Source organism: Manis pentadactyla, chromosome 13 (genome assembly GCF_030020395.1).
Source record: "Manis pentadactyla isolate mManPen7 chromosome 13, mManPen7.hap1, whole genome shotgun sequence".
NCBI classification, from domain to species: Eukaryota; Metazoa; Chordata; class Mammalia; order Pholidota; family Manidae; genus Manis; species Manis pentadactyla.
Window position 1 is genome coordinate 105,540,523 of NC_080031.1, and position 21,680 is coordinate 105,562,202.

The 21,680-nt window shown below is 46.9% G+C and overlaps 1 protein-coding gene across 2 annotated transcripts in view; it reads left to right on the forward strand.

Annotated features, from left to right (window-relative positions):
- Positions 1 to 21,680, forward strand: part of SH3RF2 (SH3 domain containing ring finger 2) — a 100,490-nt gene that overhangs the window by 24,846 nt on the left and 53,964 nt on the right. For both annotated transcript variants that reach the window (XM_036894863.2, XM_036894879.2), the window contains exon 3: positions 20,225 to 20,494. In XM_036894863.2, coding sequence (XP_036750758.2) covers positions 20,225 to 20,494 — 270 coding nt within the window. The remainder of the gene's footprint in view (positions 1 to 20,224; positions 20,495 to 21,680) is intronic.

A 21,680-nucleotide genomic window follows, 5' to 3' on the forward strand; every position in this document is an offset into this window, starting at 1 on the left:
TCCAAAATAACATCTTTTGAGCCTCTTTTACTCTTTTGACTTTTCATCATCTATGTAGTAGTTGCTGAAATGTCCAAAAATAGAGTTTCATCCCTTTAAGGATGAGAAGTTGCTGGAATCTTTGTCGACCCATATAGGATAAAAGAGATACTGCTTTTATTATTCCATAACAGTAACTCCAGCTATCCCTTTGCCAAGGTTACGCGGCCCATTCAGCCCAGCTCAATTTGTTCTTTGTTTTTATTTGTGGCCTTAAGATAAAATCACCTCCTCCTAAACATGTCAGCACGGGATATATGCGTGTGGTTCTACTGCATTTCTCTACTTAAGACATGTACACAGCAATTGTGAAAGTCATAAAGTAGTGAAAAGGAAAAAGGAATAATTGGAAAAGAAGGTACATTTCTAAGCTGCGTAACAAATCCCCGCATTCTGAGGTGTAAAACGGCACCTACTTGTTATCTCACAGTTGCAGTGGGTCAGGAGTCCGGGCACAGCCAGCACAGCCCTTGGCAGTCGCCCACTGGCCCGGGCCGGGCTCCCGGGTGGCGGCCCCGCTAAAGAAGGCTCCACCGCCGAGCCCACCGAGGTTGGCATCAGAACGCGTTTCCCGCGGTCCTAAGGCTGCGGGCCCCGGCTTCTTGCTGGCTGTTGTCCAGGGGCTGCGGGCTTCAGCCTAGACACTGCCTGTGGCCCTTGCCACATGGACTTCCTAACATGGCTACTTACTTCTGCAAGGCCAGCAACGGAGAGAATCCCTCACAAAATAGAGTCTGATATGATGCAAGGTAATTACAGTTAGTGACGTCTCACCCGTTTGCCACGTTCCGTTGGTTAAGCAAATCGCAGGTCCCAACGTCGCTCAAGGGGAGGGGATTACACAAAGCCATGAACCCCGTGCTTCCTCGGGGAAGGGACTGGGGGGTCACCTCAGAGTCGGTCTGCCACAGATGGACAAGGGAAGGAAGGCAAAGAAAAGAGCAAGAGAAGAAAATGGAGGGAGGAGGAAAAATGTATCTTGTGCATATAATGTACTATCTTATACATATAATATTTACTAACCAGGTATTATATGCAAGGTACTGTGCCAATTACCTTTACATGCATTTGATCATTTAATCTTCCTCTAAACCCTGTCTGGTAAGTCTTCTTTTTACTATTATCCCCATTTTACAAAAGAGAAAACTAGAGTATGAATTAAGTTTCTCAAGTTCACATAGTGTAAAACATCAAGCCAGAATTCATACTCCTTATGTTAGATTCCTTAGCCTAAGTTTTAACTACCTTGCTATATGCTTTAAGAGAATGGGAGAGAGGAGAGAAAAGGAGAATAAAAGACAGAATGGAGAAATAAGAGAACAGACTCCAAACAAATGCAGATTTGTTCCTAAGAGAGTTGGCCTTCAATTAGGAAACCTGTAAGGCTACAATATTTTATACTGACGTCAGCAGAAAGCAGCCAATTAGAAAAACATGGTCTTGAACTGAAGCCAGTGGGCCTGCAGATGCTCCTGAACCCTTTTCTGACCCACCTGAGTTTCTCAAACCTCAGAGCTAAACGCCAGAGCCAGGCTGTGCCCGGGGCCTTGGGGACACGGCCCATCCAGGCAGCACCCCACACCCACGTTCTGCCAAATTTCTGCCGGAGCACATCCGGGCCCAGGCAGCTGAGTGGGACCCGGGCTTGTGGTTCGTGGCTCATTGGCAATGTCCCGTCCTATTCCTGGACACTCCGTCCTGCCCAGCGGCCACTGGAGCCCAGTTTCCCAACAGCCACTTTAACGACATGGCTAAAATCACCAGAAGTGCCGCTCAGCATCAGTGCCCAGAAACCAGCATTTTCCAGAACTCGCTCTGAGAAGGATGGCTGAACATGGCTCACCTCTGAACCCCCCTCCTGTGTCCTGAAGGGGCAGCCGCTGACTCGGAAGGAAGCCTCCTGGGGACCCGGGGTGACTCACGGCAGTGGGGGGTGGGGGGGAAGGTCTCTTGCACCGGCCGCAGGGCAGAGAGGTCAGCTAGTCCCGGCCCCCACCCCCAGCTGCCCGAGCTATTTGACTTAACAAAGCCCTAGCTGGTTCCCACCTGCCCAGAGGGAGAGAGGAGCAAAACCATTGATCCTGTGGTTCAGTCAACCCTGCCGGATTTCTAAGCAAGCAATGAACTTGTATTAAGTTCAGGCTTCACACAGAGCACTGGAGCCTCAGTGGAGAGTCAGAGGAAACAGAAGACATTGCATTCGCGTAGCTGGGACAGTGCCTGGTCCTGCGCTTTGCAAGCTGTGGGGCTGTAGACAGATCCTGCCCTGTGCACCATGTCCCTTATTACAGGTGGGCATAATAAGAGGACCTGCCCCATGACTGTGGTGAGGCTTCGATGAGATACTGCTCTAGGGCACATACTAACTGACCAACAAACGTAGGTACTTTGTACATGTAAGGAATGAATGATGGAGACTTCTTAAAAGTTCAAAACTGGTGGTGAACAGCATATATAAATACATAATGCAACTCGAATAAGATAGTGACCTTTCACATAAACACCAATAAAGTACCTTCCTTTGTATATGGTGGATTTTTAGGAAATATTTGTGGAACATTAATTAACCTGAAATATTAAGGAATTACAACAGAGAAGCCACTTCCATAGTGCTACATAGAAAGGGATCATTAATAAATGCAAGATACTGTAGGAAAGAGGCCAGGCTTTATTCTCAGACTCCACCACTTGTCAGCTGTGTGATCTTAAGCAGGTAACTTACTCACTGAGCTTCAAATTTCTTTGCCTACAAGTACCTGCTTCATGGACTGGTTGTAAGGATTGAACGAGATATTGCATCTAAATGTACTTTATCCCAGTTCCTGACCCTCAGCAAACACTCTGTAAGAGGTGACTTTTATTAGCTATTTTATGGACTAACAGAGTAGAGAACAAAAAACAGAAAGGGATTTTCTGAAAGACAATTGACTAAAGGCTAAAATCACTAACAGCTTAGAAACCACTGTTCGCTCCCCAGATTGAGAGAAAGAATGTCACATTCATGTCTTGACTGAGAATTTGAATGGCCATGTTCTAACTGGAAATACCAATGAAAAAATAGAAAATATTAGTCATTGACTGATAGAAAATCTAAGCTAGATAAAATCTTAGACCCAGTTGACCATAAGTGACTTAGCCACTGTCACCAGTTAGCCAAAGCAAGACTGGAATGTGAAACAGCATCTCACGTGCCTGAGCCATCTAGCTGACACCCAGGCTCCCTAGCAAGTTCTCTCCATGGTTCTTTAAGTTAAAGGTCATTTGAGATCATCTAGAGTTGACCCATTATGTGATCGTGGGCAAGCTCTGTCGTTGCAATTAGTGCTTTATAATAAACCATGTTGGAACAGAAAGTCCCCCCAAAACTGGCTCGCCCACCCACCACTTCCCCCAGTCTGGCTCAGATCCCTATTGGTCTACACACACAGTAGGCGAAGCAAGAACTTGTTGACAGTGAAATGCATTCATGTGATAATACCAGCACATGCCCTGGGCCAGCCCACACCCTCCAATCACTTACAGAGGAGAAAACTGAAGGCCACTTGGACATGACAGGCAAGCTTGGGTGAGCTGGGGCCGGAACACGGGTGCTCTGACTGCCGGCCTGGGGCTCTCCTACTGCCTGTGCTGTACCAAAAGAAAAGGACAGGGTAGCTCAGGGTTTCTCACACCTGCATTTGGTTCTGACGCATACATTTGCAATTTTTCCACAGACCAAGAAGAAAGGAACTAACAGTTGTTGACCACCTACCATATACTGTCGATGCCTTTGCTTGCATTAAACTTTCATCACACACCTCCAATAATAAAAGCTAGCTAGCATTTAATGAGTTTTACTATGCGCCAGGCACTGTTCTATACACTGTGTGTATATTTGCACGAGGTGCCCAACCACAGAGGCCCAGTGGAGGCTGAATCCAGCCTCTGCTTACCAAGCGCTGAAATGAGCCCACACCAGCCCTGTGGAAGGAATGCCTCTTTGTGTAACTCATCTGCCCAAAGAGATGCCCTCTCCAAGCAGACACAAGGGCATGCAGGGCTGTGTGCTGGAGGTCTTGAGAGCATCCCTATATGACTGGTCCTGTATTGACTTGCTGAAATGTCACAGCTCGTTAGTGGTAGAGACAGGATTTGAACCCAGGTACTCTGACCCTTATGCCGTATGTGGCCTTCCTGTGAGCAGCTTGAGATACGCTCTAAAATGACATATACCTTAAGGATGGAAATTCTGACTACCTTGTTCGCTGACATAGCCCCAGCGTCTAGAACTGTGTCAGTGTACACAGGCACTTGGTAAATTTCTTTGACTAACTGACTCCCTAAGTAACTTGCTTAAGGTCACACAGATAATAGATAATATCTGGAATTTGAAAACAAATCATTCTGACTCTAAAGCCCTCGTTCTTTCCTCAATAATTGTATGTCATTGATCAGCATTTGTTGCATTTATTGAACTTTAATTATGTGCTCAGGAATGTGGGACTACAAAAATTAGTTAAGATTTAGCTCCTACTCCCAAGAAACTGGGATTTCAATTGTCTGCAAGATATATTCCCGGCATTATATTCTCTTATTTCCTCAATTAAAGCAAGTACAAGTGGAATAAACTCATGAGATATTTTAAGCCAAGAATGCCTTTTGTATCCCCCAAACCCAGGATTATAAGAGTGGCCCACCAAGGCCTGGTCTGCTTCCATCTATACACCATGGCTGGGTGTCTTCACAGAATACTATTGCATGGAGGAGGAATTCAATCTACGCCAGCCTGGGAAGGCCAGTCCACATCCTAGCTTCTCTAAATTCCCTTCAAGTGATATTCACAGGTGGGTTTTTGTACCTCCGTGCCCTCCTGTTTTCTCCCCCATCAAAGAGTTTACAAAAAATGGGATACTTTCGTTAGAAAACTAGTCTGGGAAAGTTGTGCTTCTAAAAGCAGCAATCATGTTCTGATCGGGAGCATTAATTCAGAGATTACCTCATTTTCCTTCCTGGTTTTCTATAATATTTAGGAGGCAGGAGGTGGTTAGAAGAGAAGGGTGGTTTAAAAGAAAAAGATCTCTACATTCATCAGTTGAATTCCACAGAACTATGTGAGCAATCTCTTAGTAATCCTACGTCAATACGCAAGAAGTTGTAACTAGTTCACTTAGTATAATAATAGGGCAGCTTTCTGCCAGGCTTTAAAGATAGACTTTGAAATATTTCTATTTTCATTCGCCTCCTGCTGTGTGTGGGGAGTGGTTCGGGCTCCTGGGACACGGGCCGGAGGTAAACGGGGGCCAACTGGAGAGAGAGACACCCAGATTCGTTCACATTTTCCTGTGCTCAAACTGCTGGGCAGACAAATACCACACCAAAATGGTCTCCCAGAGAAGCTCAAGCCCGGAACTACCATCTAAATCCTCTCATCTTTAGATTAGAGAAGAGCTTGATGAAGCCATGGCCTTAGTAAAATGATGATGAGATGAGCAGCGCAGAGCTTCAGACTTTCAACGAGAGCGATGGATTCCCAGGTGCATGAGCATCACCCTGGGGTTAGAAATGCAAATCATTGCACCCCACCCAAAAAACACGTAAGAAATTTGGGGGGCAGGGCCCAGGAATCTGTTTCAACAAGCCCTCCGCGCGTAGATCCGTCGCACTCTGAAATTTGAGAACCACTCCTCTAGGGAAGTGATGTGGGAGGGCACTGTCCTACTAGCCAGCGTTGTCCGGGAGATAAGAGTTCTGACTTACAGGGATTTACTCAAACAAGACTTCTCTAAACACTAAGACCTTGGAATTGAGCAAAGCAGGATTTAAATCCTAGCTCTGCCACTCACCAGCCGTGGGCCTTGCGCAAGTCACTTCACTGGGCTGAGCAGCTGCGTGCTGGTAAATGTTTAACAGACGCTCTGTGGGGAATGCAGATTTCCATGGTGCAGACACTCCATCTCAGCTAATTTCGAGTTACCAACCTGATGGTCGGCTAACTCAAAAAAAGCATGAATGTTTAACCATTAGCTCTCATACACCCACGTAAACTGGTGCCAGCACACCTGCCTCTAAGGCTCAGTTTCCCCATCTGTCGAACAGATGAATAGTATTTACTTCAGGGTTGTTGGAAAGTTGAAGAGAAAACAGTAAGAGTGGACTTTTATTGAGCACTCACACGTGCCAGGCACTGAATATCCATTCTCTCACTGAATTCTCATAACCATGGGATGCGTTATTCTCATTATTTCTTCATTGGATACATGCGGAAACAGCTGAAGTAACTAGTCCGCGGTCACGCAGCTAGCGAGTCGGAGAATCTGAGCTTGATTCTGGAGCCTGTGGGTAAGACACCTGGGCACAGGCTTCTCAGCACAGTGCTGGGTGTGGTGCCGCCCGGTGAATGGCAGCTACTGTCAGGACAGCAACAAACTCCCCAAATGCCTCTCTGCCTTGAAATAGAGATCACCTGTTCACGGTGCCCGAAATTTCTCAGCCACAGAAGCCACATTCATCTCCTCTGGGAGGAAAGGCCATTGTCTTAGTCTGTTCAGGCAACTAAAAATAAACACCACAGGCCGGGTGGTTTATAAACAACAGAAATGCATTTCTCACAGCTCCGGAGGCTGGGAAGTCCAAGCTCCAGGCGCGGGCACGGTTGAGCTCTGGTGAGGGCCCCCTTCCAGACTCAGGGCCGGTGGGTTCCCAGGGTCTCACGCAGTGAAAGGGCCAGGGCCCTCTCTGGGGTCTCTTCTACAAAAACAGCACCTCCATTCACGAGGGCTCCACCCTCAGGACCGAAGCACTTTCCCCAGGCCCCACCTCCTAATACCTCCCAGGGTCAGGATTTCAGTATATGAACCTGGGGGACACACAGCACTCAGACCAGAGCAGCAGGGTTACCTGGTGGGAGACCAGCTGTTGGTCATTCATGGAACAGACGAGAGCCTGTGGCTGATCAACAGCCACAAATAACACAGCAACTCGGGCTCATTTTAGTAGAATTATGATCTACCCTCCCCAGATTGGTTCAGTGTATGTTTTTTTAAGGCTTTATCTATGTATATGTTTTTTTTTGTCATGTGTTTTTTAACCTAAGAATATATCATTGGCACCTTTGTGATAACAGTCCACACTGATCTATCTCGCGCTCTCTGAATCCGCTTAGCATGCCGCAGTAGTTCCCTGCCATCCTTTACCTACCCGGTCCATGACTGAGGCACATTTAGGCCATTTCCAATTCTTCACTATTATAAACAACCCTGCACTTCACAATATTGTACATAGATTGTGTATGTCTGTAGGAGAAATGTCTAAGATTCCTGGATCAAAAAGAACACAAACTTTAATTTTGATCAATATACCCAAATTGCCTTCTCAGATGAAATTTTAAGCTCCCAACATTCAAAAAGAAAATGCCTCTTTGCCCTTATTCTCACCAGCATTGGCATTCCTCTGATAACTTTTTTAACTTTTTCTTATGAAAATTTCTAAATATAAAGAAAATAATAATAGCAAACTTCTATGTACCCACCACCTTGGCTTCCAGAGCTAACATAGGCCAATCTTATTTCATCTATACCCCACTCACTTTCTCCCCCTACTAACTGAATTGAGACGAAGCCCATATATCATTCTCTTTCATCTGTAAACAATTTAATTGGTACCTTTATAAGGTGAGGACTCTTATTTTTTTTAACATAGTCTCAATACCATTACCACATCTAAAAATGCCTTGATATCATCAAAGATCCTGTCAGTATTCAGATTCCCCCATTTGTCTCATAATTGTTTAATAATTGGTTTGTTTGAATTAAGATCCAGCAAGGTCCATATATTGCATTTGACTGATAGGCCTCTTATGTTTCTTTTCATTTCTAGGTTTCACACTTTCAGACACACACACACTCTTCTTGTTTTCCTTGCAATGCATTTATTAAAGGAATTGGGTCATTTGTCTTATAGTTTCCCATTTTTTAAATTTCCCTATTGCATCCCTTAGGTGTCATTTAATATGTTCTTTGGTCCCATGTTTCCTGTAACTGATTAATTAGTATCTAGAGCTATGCTGTCCAGTATAGTAGCCACTAGCCACATGTGGCCACTTACCTTTAAATTTAAATTAATGAAAGGTAAACAAAATTTTAAATCCATTTCTTCAGTCACGTGAGCCACATGGGAAATGCTCAGTAACCACGTGTGGCTGGTGGCCACTGTATTACGGGCACAGTTCCGTCATCTCAGGAGTTTCTATTGGGCAGAATGCTTCTAGAGGCATCATCGGATCCTCTCATGATTGGTAGATTATTTTGTTCTCGTATATGCTCAACAGTAAAGATGCACTCCTGGAGGTTTTATGACGAGGCAGCCAGGGAATGGGAGGGGGGTAACTAATGTGTCAGGTGAGTCCTGCCTGCTTTAAGGGGAAGCTGCCTGTGTTTCAGATGATGACTAGATGTTTGAAATGAGCACCTCAGGTGCGTATGAGACTCCGTGGGGCTAAGAGGTCGGCGATATGCCAGCAAGCCCGCAGCCCAGCCCTTTCCTGCCTCTTCAGAGGGAAGTAGAAGGAGTCGCTGCTGATCCGACAGGCTTCGTCTTGCAGGTGTGATCCGACCTCCTGGTTCCAGGACCTGCTGGTTCCAGGATGTTCCTAAACACCCTCCTTTCCCAGAGTTGCAGGTGCTTCTGGCTGGAGCCTCCTACTCCCGTGTCTTTGTCGTGGCATGTGTGTAATGAGCACATTTCATAGCACGCCAAACAGGTTTCTCAGCTTGCTTCTGTGACAGTTTGCAAAGCCCAGAGGGGCCCTGGCAAGGCAGGGGAGGTGATCAGCTCCAACTGACAATGGAGACGTCTGTGGTTGTGCATTCTAGCAGGAGCCTCCCCGGGTTCCTGAGAAACCCTCAGCCCATCTATGAGGAGATGGATGCTTTGCGGCCCTGATAGGAGACAGCATAGAAAACGAAGCATTCAGTGAATCTGGGACTAGGGGACCATCATTCATGGATTTATTGATTTGATAAATACTTATTGGGGCCAGGCACTATGCTTGCACTAGGATCAATGGTGAGCTAGATACAAATTTCTCCCCAAGCCAGGTTTACAGTCTGGTGGAGAGGCAGATCAACAAACCAGCTACTTAGACACCATCTGACAGATAAAATGATGGTGGTGCTAGAGAGTGTCATAAAGGCACGTGGGAGAGATCCCTGACCCTGACACGGACATTCAGGGACGTAATGCTTAAGCCGAGACCTAGAAGACAAAGAGCATTTGGGTGGGAGAGGCAGAGGATAGAGTGCAGAGGGAATCTTCTGGCAAGAACAGGAGAGGCAGGAGTCCCTGCAGCACCGGTAGCACAGTAGGATGGTCAGCGTGGCTGCGGTGGGCAGCGCGAGAGGCGGATGCCGGCGTCGAGAGCGGAGAGCTAAGACCTGAGTAAACCCCAGCTCTGCGAGCTGAGGCAAGTCATAGCCCCCTGTGCCCCGTTTCTTCCTCTATGACTGGCCTGACAATACCACGCAATGCTGTGGTTACACCCTCGTGACACAGCCGACAAAAGGACTTATAAACCATATCCTAAAATCCCAGTTGTAGAAAGAAAGACAGTGGTGCTAGACTAGAGCACCCTGACTTCTGGAGCGAGTGTGAGTTAGGGAGCCCTGTGGTGTCGGTGGGAACAGCTCCTGCTGGCTCGTGAAAGGCAATAAATAACACACCTGTCTCACGTCTTCCCAACTCCATATTCGGTGACGTTGCTTGGTAGCCAAGGCAGGAGTATTTACACCGGGGAAATTGGCAAACACTACAAATCAGGGCTTTTTTTTTTTCTTTTCTGGAGAGCTGGTGTACCAGCACACCCTGAGAGAGGAGGGAAGTAAAGAAATGAGTAGGAATCTGGGCAGCACTTATCAAGCAATGTCCATCTGCAGCAAGAAAGACTTTTGAAAGAGTGGGTCTATCACTTTTTCTGCCGTCTGAACAGGCCGCCCCAAAGACAGCCTTTAGGGCAGAGAAGAGCCGGGCCGCCCCTTCACGCTGCCCACCCCCAGACGTGCCCAAGGGGGTCAGGGACGCCCAGGGCACAGCAATGACACTGGAGCCGCTCAGACCCACAGGCAGCCAGTGGTAAGTCGGATCTCAATGTTCTGAATAGGCAGAAAAAGATACCTCCTGGCTGCCTTCTGCCCCCTTTCCCGGAGCTGCAGCTGGTGCTCTTGTCACTCATCCCGGCCGCCTGAGGTGGGAACTGTACTCGTGTTAAGAGGACACGTGGGAAAGAAAAAGTCTTCAACAATGGGAACCCCCAAGGCAGGCATCCGCTGGAAAAACTGGACTACGGACACAGCTCACAGCACGAATAAACAACGGGCCTTCTAAAAGAAGGGCCTGGAAAAAGACTGTGTGCACATGCGGCTAGCACGCCTGGATCCCCCCTAGGCCTGGGAAACAACCGGCTGACAGTGCTGGAGTTTCACATCAGGAGCAAAGACGCCAAAATACCAAAGCTGGAGTTGGGTTTAAGCGGCATGGTGAGGCTTAATATTCCCTTAGTTATTTGTTCATTCGTCCAACAAATGCTTGTTGAGGCGCCCCTAGTGTGTGAGACCCACAAAGGTGGATATTGTGTCTTTTTTAGTGGTAGGCATTTTGGTACATTTGCACTGAATGAGTGAGTGGCTGGCACCACCGTGTCAGGCACTGGGGGCACAGAGCTGAGTAAGTCACAGGCGCTGCGGCCACAGGGCCCAAAGCTGGTGGGCGGTCAGACAAGTCAGCCGGCAAGTACAGAACAGGGAGACGAGAACTGGGACAGGGAGGGATGGGCGCAGTGGCTCACAAGAAAGGAGACCAGCTCAGCCTCAGGGGAGGAGGCAGCAAAACCCAAAAACAGAGATGGAGAAGGGAGGGGTGAGGCCAAAGACGTTGCGCCTGTCTGCATACGACCTTATGGGAAAAAATAGCTGTCCACGTATTTTGCAATATCTCATATTCCTAAAAGGACTATTGACTCTATCTCTGAGTGACAAATGATTCCAAATAGCGGCCGAAATACTTCTACAGCTTAATTATCAGAGATAGCTTCCATTTCTAGGGGCTTTCAGAGGGTTTCCCTAAATTCAGGCTTTCTGCGGAAATGACCCCATGCCCAGTGGGACAGATGATGCACAGGCCTTCAGCCCCCTCGCTCCTTATGGGGGGCCCAGCTCCGGAGGCAGGCACAGTGCTTCTCTGCAGTCATGTCTGTTTCATTTGCTGTAAAGGAGAGGAACCTTCTCAATTTTGATTTGAAAGAGGCCAGCCAAGCTGCAGATTTGCAGGAGGTCCGGGTGGTGAAAATCTTCGCTACAAGAACAGCAGGACTAAAAGGAAAGAGCTCTAACCTCCTCGGGCGTGCTGTTTCCAGCAAGAGCCATGTAGGTCTTCTCCTTTGCTCTCACCGAATCAAAGTGCACATAGGCATAAGTATGCACGCACGCAAACACGCAAGTCTTCAAGGATCGAGATGTGACTTGGCAACAGAGGACCAGCTCAGGCCCCAGCCCTGCTCCACACCGTCCGCCTTTCTGAGCCTGGAGCACTTGGTCACTTCATTCCTCCCCACCAGGGGCACCTTTACTTCACTGGCAATCGTAAGGAGGACCATACTCAGAAGAGAGAACAGTGTAATAAATCACCTTCCACCCATGATTCCAACTTCAACAGTTACCAACATTCTACCGATTTGGTTTTGTCTCACCCACAACCTTCATTTCTGGAGTACTTTCAAGATGCCCCTGGAGCTCTGATCATTCACCTTAGGATCCTGTTATCTTTAGAGTTGGAAGAAATAGTAAAAATCGCCGCCTTGGCTCTGCACTTGAGGAAACCGAGGCCTGCAGTTCAGCGCCTCACTCAAGAACACAAGTTTCTAAGTCGTGTGTCACATCTAGGGGCCACTTCCGACCCCCAACCCAATGGCCCCATGATCCGAAACGTCTGCTGCTTGCCTGGGCCGTGCTGCCATTAGTCATGCCTCCTTCAGCTCCAGGAATCTTCACCCTGACTGGTAAGAGAGAAGCAGCCTGGGGGAGAAGGCCGGTGTGCACACAGCCAGAGCCTCTTTTTCCCTTAAGCCAGGGGAGGCAGTGGTGGTGGGAGAGTCACTCGACTCACCTTTGCTCCCCCTGCATGTAGGATCCGGCTCAGTTCTCAAACCATGTGAAAAGCGGCTCCTCCGCCAGGTGCCACCCCTCCTGGGAAAGCCCGCTCTGAAAATGTGGATAAAGGGAGGGAGCAGAATCGCCTCCCGGGATGAGCCGGATAGCTCCTGCCCTTGTCCTTCAGGCGCCCGGCACCCCCGGCCCTGCCTCGCAGGGACCCTGCACCCCCTGTAGGAAGAGGTGCCTTGCTCCCTGGAGAATCAGCGCTATCCCGTGAACACCTCTGGGACCTCGCACCCAGGCCACTTCAAAAGCAATCACAAGCTATTTATTAAGAAGCAGCTCATGCAGGAGCCAGGGACACGACTGTGAACATGTCTGAGATCACCTCCTGTGATGGGGGGATGAGGTCGCCGCAAAGCAACCTCACAGAAATGTTTGGACGGGAGAATGAAAGCGTGCTAATGGTGTGCCCACTGGTGTAAATGCCTGCTTCCATCACTTCTTTGCTGCTACAGGGTCCCTGACCACCCAGGAAGAAGGGGGGAGGGACCCGGGGACAGAAGTCTGGCCTAGCCTGGGTGACTGATTGATACTCGATTACAAGAGGGAGGCAGAATGCCACGCCCACCGACTCGAAGCGGCGGGGACATAGATAAGGAAAGGGAGATGGCGAGCTGTGGCGCCCCAGCCCTCTGCCTAGGACTGAAAGAAGACACGTCTGAGATAAAGCACCGGGGGAAGGAGAAACAGGTGCATGACGGAGGTCGGAGAGTGGAATGGAGACTGCAGTGGAATTCCAGCTGCAGACACGGGACCAGTAATGACCTTCTTTACACTGGTTGCCTTCCCGTCTCTTTTCTTCTGTAACTTTTACTCCAAATTCTAATAATATATGTATTTATAAGTTTGATCTTTACCTCCCCAACTAGACAATGCCTGTTGTAGTTGACACTAAAGACATTTCTAGTGAAAGAGACAATGAATCATGAGTAGGGCTGGAAAAGTCAGGCCAGGAGTACCCGCAAGCTCATCACCCCCCTCCCTTCCTTTGGGCAAAATCACTAAACATCCTTATTTATTGAACACTTACACTTGCCAAACGTCCTACCAAGCACTCTGTGTGATTTATCTCCTCAGTCCTCTCAACAAGCCCACGAGGAAGTGTGTTCAGAGGTTCCCAAGACCCCCTTCAGTCAGTGATTCACCAGAAGGGCTCATAGACCTCAGCAGAGCTCTTATACTGACCGTTATGGCTTATTACAGTGAAAGGGTAAAAATTAAAGTCAGAAATGGAAAAAAGCGCCCAGCACGGTGTCCAAGAAAGACAGTCACGAGCCTTCAGCGGCCCTCCCACAGGGGAGTCGTGCAGACAGCCCTTGCTTTGCCCAGCGACCATGCAGGACAACACACTTGAAGCTTTGCTAACCAAGGACGCTCACCTGAGACCTGATGTCCACGTAGGCATGACTGACCTCCCGTGCAGCTGACCTTAATCTCCAGCCCCTCCAGAGGTCAGGTTCTACTACATGACCCAAGTCCCCCACCATAAATCACATCGTTGGCTGAGGCTATCTGCTATGTCCCAAGGTAAACAAGCTGTCTCTGGACAGGCAGCGTATTCCAAGGACTTAGAGGTTATCTCCCAAGTCAAGGGCCAGACCTTCCATTGGAATATGCAGGGTTTGGATAACCCAGACTTACCAAGTTTCCTGCACAGAAAGATACAGTATTAGCCCTAGTTTGTGAATGACCCAAACTGCGGATCATGAAGGCTAAGAGATTTGGCCAGTGTCAAAAGCCAGAATGCAAAGCAATATCCTACTTGACTCTAATACCTGTGTTCTCTTGCACCTTAGTACCTCCCCTGAATATGTTAAAACCTCTGTGAAGAAAAGAAACTCACATAGAATGTATCATAAGCCTGGCCTCAAATTTGAATGCCCATTTTCAGGAATTTCCACTTAGGAAGATCACAGTACCACGACCCCCTTCTGGTGATCTCAAGCCCCCTAGCAGCAGATGGCCTTGATCCTGTTGAGTGAGCCCTGAGGGGTTCCCCCTTCTTACCAGAGAAGCGGACCATGTGAACAAGGGCCTGCCAGCACTTTCTAACGTGCACTTCATTGCCCAAAGTCTCCAAAAAGATTATCACAGGGAGGGAGGGAAGGTGACTCAGTTGGCTCAGCAGCAACTAGGAAGTTAGGGTCCAGGACAGTTAGTTGACCCTTTGTGTCACCAACAGAGTAAAGTCACAGGGGAAGTCACATTTCCCTTACCCAGCATTCCCAAGGCCTCTTCTGCTGATCTTGCAAAGTGCTCCAGATGCAAATAGAAAATCACATTAGCAGAATACAGCTTCTGAGAAGCCAGTCAGCAAAGAAACCTGTGTGACTTTGCTTAACCCACTGTTTCCTTCACTTATTTGAATATGGAACCCTTTTTGAGTGTGTGCCAGACCAAATTATTAAAACTCAGGGCAATTTTGACAATATGATCAAAACTCTCCTTTTTTATTTTCCAGTTCATGTCAACAGATCTGCTTTCAAATCATCATTCTTGGTCATATGTATTAACCTTGCATGTATCCTTTTCCTCCAGGAATGGCAATTTCTGGATGTTTCTTGATTAATTCACAAATTCATTCATTCATTAAGCATTTATCAAACACCCGCTGCATCCAGGGCTCAGAGTCATAGACGGAGAGGTGCCCGAGACACACATTCTGAATTCCACAATGGAGAATCCATAGCCTGGTGGATGGTAACTCGAGCCAAAGGCCAGGATGTTTTCTGCCGGCCCCTGTGTCCAGCAGTGGGTGATCTCATGACCAGCTCAGGGAGGTGAACAGTCAGCGCAGCCTGTTGACTCTGGCCCTACCTGACCCAAGGAGTGGACAGGGCCCGGCCAGCCCTCTCCCAGGCCAGCGGGCAGTGCCCCTGGTGCAGGCTGAGGGGCTCACTCTCCCAGCACCCCGAGTTCTCGCCCCGGCTCTGCCCTCTCCCCTGTACTGTCACTGTGGTGATCCTGCTTCACGTGGGCTCCTTTTCTCTTTCTTTGTTATCAGTCCACATGCCTCCTTCATTATTTCCAAGGGGGAAATAAGCTCAGGGCTCACTGGCAGTAGACCTCGGCTGTTTCTGAATTCTACTCTTTGAATATGTCTGTGTTATGCAGTTTTGTTATTTCTGGATTTTTAATATGTAAAGGTCAGGACTTGTTCAGTTTCAAATGCCAGAAAATAACTCCAAGTAGTTTAAGTAATAAAACACTGGGGATATGAGCTCATGTAACTGGGTACCGTTCAGGCCCAGCAGGATCTGAGCATTCAGATCGCACTGTCAAGGCGCTGCACCCATCTCGGTGCCCGTCTCCCTGCGTCGTAGTCCTGCTGCCTTCTGCAGCCTCATTCAGAAGGTGTGTCTGCGGCCTGGGAACTTTCACTACTGGGAGTCCGAGGCTTACCTCCTGAAAGCGCATTCCAGTGAGGCATCGATCTACCAACCTCAGAGAGGATTCTCCTTGGCCCCGTTTGGGACAGATGACTGCCCTGTGCCAACCACTGTGTCAGGGGGCTTCAGGTGCTCTGGCCCAGCAGGGCACATGCCCCTATGTGTGTGGTACAACCGGAGTGAATGACATGCCCATCAGCAGATGGAGAGCAAACAGGGGTCTCCTCAGAGAAGGGAAGCTTGCCATGATTTTACAACTAACATACAAAATTACTCTGACATAATTTTACTACTAATGTCTCCGCATGTTCTTGTTTCCTTGTTTCTGGGTTCTACACATTATCCCTCCATCAAAAGCATGGTCCTCGTGGCTCTCTGACCCCAGGGAGGTGACAAGTGAACAGACAAAGCACAGATGTCTTGGGCCTTTTGAACCTCAGAAAAGGAAAGCTTCATAGGAACACACAAGCTTCCATCAGATCATCTGGCTTTCTGAAAAACACCAGGAAAACAAGCGTGGTAATAACCCGGCTGTGAGACCTCCACACCCACTTTCTCTGCACTCCCCTCCCGCCTGGTGCCTGTGGAGGGTGCATGATAAAAGCTGTTCCTAACAACGGAACAAGCGATCGCTGATACGGAACGTGGACTCATTTTCCCTTGAGAGAACAGTTGAGGCCTGGATAGAATCAACCAGCCAAGTCTCTTCAGGTGCTTAACTTTTCGGTGAGGGCCCTGGAGTTCAATAACTCATGCTAATGCAGCCAGCAGCAGGCAAATTGCACTCACACTCTATTCAGATTTTGATTATAAAACAGAGCCCCAGATGAGTTTCATGAATGCAACACTTACTCGGTGGCGTCCGCTGGATGAAAGAGAATGCGGGTGGTCGGAGCCCCTGGGCTCTGAGGTCCGCCGAGCCTCACTCAGTCTCGGGGCTGCCCTACACTGTCTGTGCGACCTTGCACAGTGACATTGAACATCTCAGAACTTTCTGTTTCTTCATCAATAAAATGGGGTGATACCACCTAATTCATCAGCCTTTGAGATCATATGGATGAAATAACACATGAAAAGTGCAATAATATTTATAGAACAGAATAACGTACAAAAACTTTCTGTAGCTTGCCAGAACCACAACAAATGTTAATTTCCTTCTCTTCAGATTCTCTCTCCCTCCCTCCCCACCGCCCTCTTTACAGCATGGAAGCCATTGTTTCCTGTAAGTATTGTCTTGCCAATGGGTTTCAGCCCTGGGCAAGTTCACTATGGATCCAGTGAGAATGAAAAAATGACCGTGGAATATTCTTGGGGTAAAAGAGTTTATATCCCACCGTGGCAGGTCAATCACTAGAATCCCGTCCACTCACAGCAAGTCTGCCTGCAGCAAGCCGGCCTCTGCCTCCAGGCCTCTCCACCTCCGCAGCCGTCTCAGTCTCTGTCCTCTGTGCTGCCGCCACTCCAGCCTCTGCTCCCCTGCAGCCGTGCAGCCCAGAGCACTGGGAGGAGCTCTTTATATATTGTCAATGACGATGTATTGTCCACACATGTGTAATGAGCTATCCAACCACAGTCAGGTGAGAATCCTGGCCACAGGAACCTTCACCTTCTCCACAGTCTGACTGTAGAACTGAGAATTCCAGGGGAAATGAAAAGAGCCTTCATTTTAAAAATAGAAGTCGCTTCCACAGTGCTCACCTCTACTGAGGGGAGGTGGAGAAGAGATGAAGGTGGTCGAGCAATTAGTGCTACGTCAGTGTTTCAAAGTCTATGCGTCTTCAAAGAGATTTAAGCATTTTGTGCAACTTCAGTTTAATATACTTGCAAAGTAGTTATTAAAATATATAAGCCACTTGCACTGGAATTTTTTCACAGAAAGAGGAATAAAAGCAGCTTAGCCGTTTATAAAACCTACATCAAAACTCCATGTCTCCTATTTTAGATAAAATAAGATATATTACAGACCAGGGGCTTCAAACGTCAATGCTGGGGAGTTTGGTAAACATGCAGCTACTTGATGTGTTAAACATGAACCACACGCCAAGAGATTCCATTCAAATAGGCCATGGATGGGAAATCTGCATTTTTAACATCTCCCAAGATTCTGATTCAGATGAACCGTAGAATTTGAGAAACACTGGCTGAATGGTTAAGAGCTTGGGCTTGAGGATGGACAGGCCTGAGCTCGAATCTTAAATCCACCACTTTCTAGCTTTGCAAACTTGGGCAACTTCTTCACCTCTCTGATCCCTGGTACGTAGGAAGAAGCACTGAATAAATACTAGCTACTGACAGTAACATTGTTACGCAGAGTCAGAGGGGCTTCAATTCTTTTTTTCTTAATTTTTTCATTCTTGCTTCCTTTTCTTTTCCTTTTACACATCAAAGGAACAGTGTCTTATGCAAGCTGTAAGTTTACTTAGCTTTCAGACAACAGTCTGGAATTAAAATAGTCCAGAACTTGTCTGACAGCTCTACAACCCAGACTACATGCTTCCCTCTTTAGGTGTAACCCTCATCCTCACTGTTCAAGATGGCAACTAGAGCTCCAGCAATCACGTCTGCATTCCACATAGCAAAATGGAAGAAAGGAAAAAGAAAACCAGTCTCTCCCAGTAAGGACATTCCTAGAACTTGCTTATACCCACTGGCCAGAGCTTAACTGTCAGGGAGGCTGGAAAATGTGGCAGTGTTCCAGGAATGTACCCAGAAAAACATGATTTCTATTACAATGGAAAATTGGGAGAAGAAATATGGTGGGACAACTATTGTCCCTTGATATATCCAACCCTAGTTGTCTAAGAGATTCAGACCACTTCCCAGAAATCCTCTGTCTCATCCTGCTTCTACCTGCTTATTTCTCAGGTCGGGAAGACCTTCTCCCAAAAGACAGTTGCATGGTTTGTTGATCCTACTCAGCTTGGCTTATTTTATTCCTGAATTCCTCCCAAACCTTCCACTTCTCATCCCCCAACTTCATTCATTTTATCTCTTACCCACTTTTAATAGGCTATTAATACTTTTTTTTTATACTCAAAAGTCTCACCACTTAGAAATAACCACTCTTAAATTGTTGGTATATAGCCATCTAGCATTTTCCCCACGTAAAAACATATGCATATATTTATAATCAAAGCCTAGTCTTCTTAATTGTTTTTAACCTCTTCTGTCATACTTGACGGTATATCATGAGTAACTCTCAAATGTTATTAATTATAGATCAACATCATCAATTTTAATGACTGCAGGGTTTTCCATTGTCTGGATATATCATAATTTATTCAGCCAAATCCATTTATACCCACAGCGCCGTGCTGCCCTCTGGGTACACACACCTTTGATCACTCGTGCCCTAGCTTCCTGAGGATGAGCTGCGTGCCTCCGGTTCTCTGACTCCCCGGCTCTCCTTACTGGATTCAGGGGCCAGCAGAAAAGCATGGCTCTGCCATCCCACCCACACGGTGCTGCCCTGTTCTTGTCTCTCCCCTTAAGCTGCTTGAAATCCCTTTTGAAATGAACATGGCAGGCTTGGAAGGTGCTTGAAGAATGGAAGTAATGTCTCCTATGCTCCCTTCAGAATAGCGAGACCGCGCCCTCCACCCCAGTGCGGAGGAAAACACAAAGGGAAATACAGTCCCAGGTGACACCAAAGGGCTTTCGTTAAACCTAAGTTATTAGAACTTTCAGTTTACCAAAATGACTTCAAGCAAGACCAGCATGGGACCACTTTTGTGTGGAGAAACCAGTTTCAATTACGAAAAAAAATGCATTTGACTGATATAAGTATTTAGACAGACAACTGATGTGACAACTGACAGTTCTTTAGCTGATTTTTTTAAGACCAATGATTGATTTCTGACTGTTTCTTTGTCTCTGTTGTGCTTCCTAATGATCCAAACACTCTTGAGCTTCACACTTCCTAGAAGAGGCGGAAGACAAATGATGTTGTATCACTGTCAATAACACTTTCTATCCTCAGGGGGTTCCGCCTCTGTTTTCCTCCCATCAGCACTGTCGAGTAGGCAGAACTGGTACCGTTAGCCCTCCATGATAGATGGTAATTACAAGAGATGTCATTTTTTGAGCACATACTATGCTAAATGCACGATGAATATGATTTGATCCTCACAACTACCCCCGTGCGGCAGGCATGCCAGGATTGCCCCATGTTATAAATGAATACAGTTTAGAAAGATTAAATCACTTGATCACAGTCACACATGAAGAAAGAGGTGAAACCAGGATTTAAAATCAGTATTCACGCCCCAGAAAGAGTCTCACTCCAGTTCACATCATTGTGGAGTCAACTCAAAACCCCTGTTCCCTGCATAGTGATTAAGAACAGGAACTCTAAAATCAGGAAGCCTGCGTCCAGACCCCATATCTGACATCGCCCCATTGGGTCACCTTGGGCAAGCTACTGAACCACTCTATACCTCAGTCACCCTTCTTAGAAATGGGGATAATAAAAGCATCAACTCAACAGATAAGCGAGATGACCCACCAACAGCTCTTAGCACATAGGAAGGGCTCAGTAATTAGAATTAATATGATCCTTTCTGTTCCTTCAGCCTCTAAGCTAAGTACATGTTTGATTGGTCTGTACCCCCGCAGGTGCCTCGAGCGAAGGCCTTATGCAACTACCGAGGGCAGAGTCCTGGTGACCTGAGATTTAATAAGGGAGACGTCATCCTCCTCCGGAGACGGCTGGACGGGAGCTGGTACCAGGGGGAGGTCAATGGGGTCAGTGGGACCTTCCCAGCCAGCTCCGTTCAAGTCATCGAGCAGCTGCCCCAGCCGCCCCCACTCTGCCGGGCCCTCTACAACTTTGACCTACGAGACAAGGACAAGAGTGAGAACAAGGACTGCCTGACCTTCCTCAAGGTAAGATTCAGGTGGCCACTGAGGTCACCAGCGACCACAGGAGACTTGTGGCAGAACCTGGAGTTGTTTGTTTAATATTTGCTGATTTTTTTAATTATGTATATTTTATATGTAATGTAGACATGTGTATATGTGCACATATATATGTCATGTGCATGTCTAATTCAAACTATATGGAAGTGAAGTTGCCAGAGAAATCTACTAGTAAGAGTTTGATGAAACTTTTCTATTGTGATTACAAAAAGTATTCACATATTCATTCATTCATTCCACAATCACTTTTGAGCACCTCTTCTTTGCAGGCACAGGGAATACAGCATGAACAAGTCACGGTCGCTGCCCTGAGACAGAGTAGTGGGAGAAGCAGACATGTGGACAAAAATTTACAAACCCAGTCTGATGGTGCGCTATGCAAAACTGCGGCTCTTACCTCTTTATTATACATCTTACCCTACTGCTAATAATCTATAAGGATTTTCTTGCTGACCACATTCTGGTCACCTAACTGTGCTCATTTACAACATTCTATGTTGTTGAAAAAACTGCATTCAAAACACTCCAAACACACTCAATAACATAATTGTACCTTTATACATAAATAACTTATTGTAAGATACATTTTCCAAGCATATTAAGTACCCTAAGATATTTTTTCCTCCTTTCTATTAGATGATTCTTCACTGCATGCAAGTAACATTTCTACGGAAATCAAGACTACCCTAATTCTGTGTATTCAGAATTAGTTCTTAAACAATCAAATCCTCTCATAAAAACCAAAATGGGGGTGATTTTCATCTTTTGCTTCTTGTAATAAGTAGATCAAATATAAGCACAAGAAGTGGCTTCAGTAACCCAGGAAAGATCTTTTGTTTTGTAAAACGTTTTTATTCACTCCTGCCAGAAATGAGGTTGATGTCCACTTCCCTCAAGCTAGGTAACCTCTCTGTCCTCCATATTGTGAAATACTCGTCTTCATTATTGTCTTGTCACCTCAGTGAGTTCCCTGGCAAGGTCCTCCTGCAGCTTAAACTACTACACAGCTACAGAAAAAGCAGTTCAGTTCCACAGGCATTTATTTAGTTAGCCACTTTGTGCCGGGCATTAGACACCGAGTTCCGGCGACACAGCTGGAGAAAGACATAAGCAGGAAGCATTATCTGCTTTCTTTGCCCCTCTTTGAATTGCA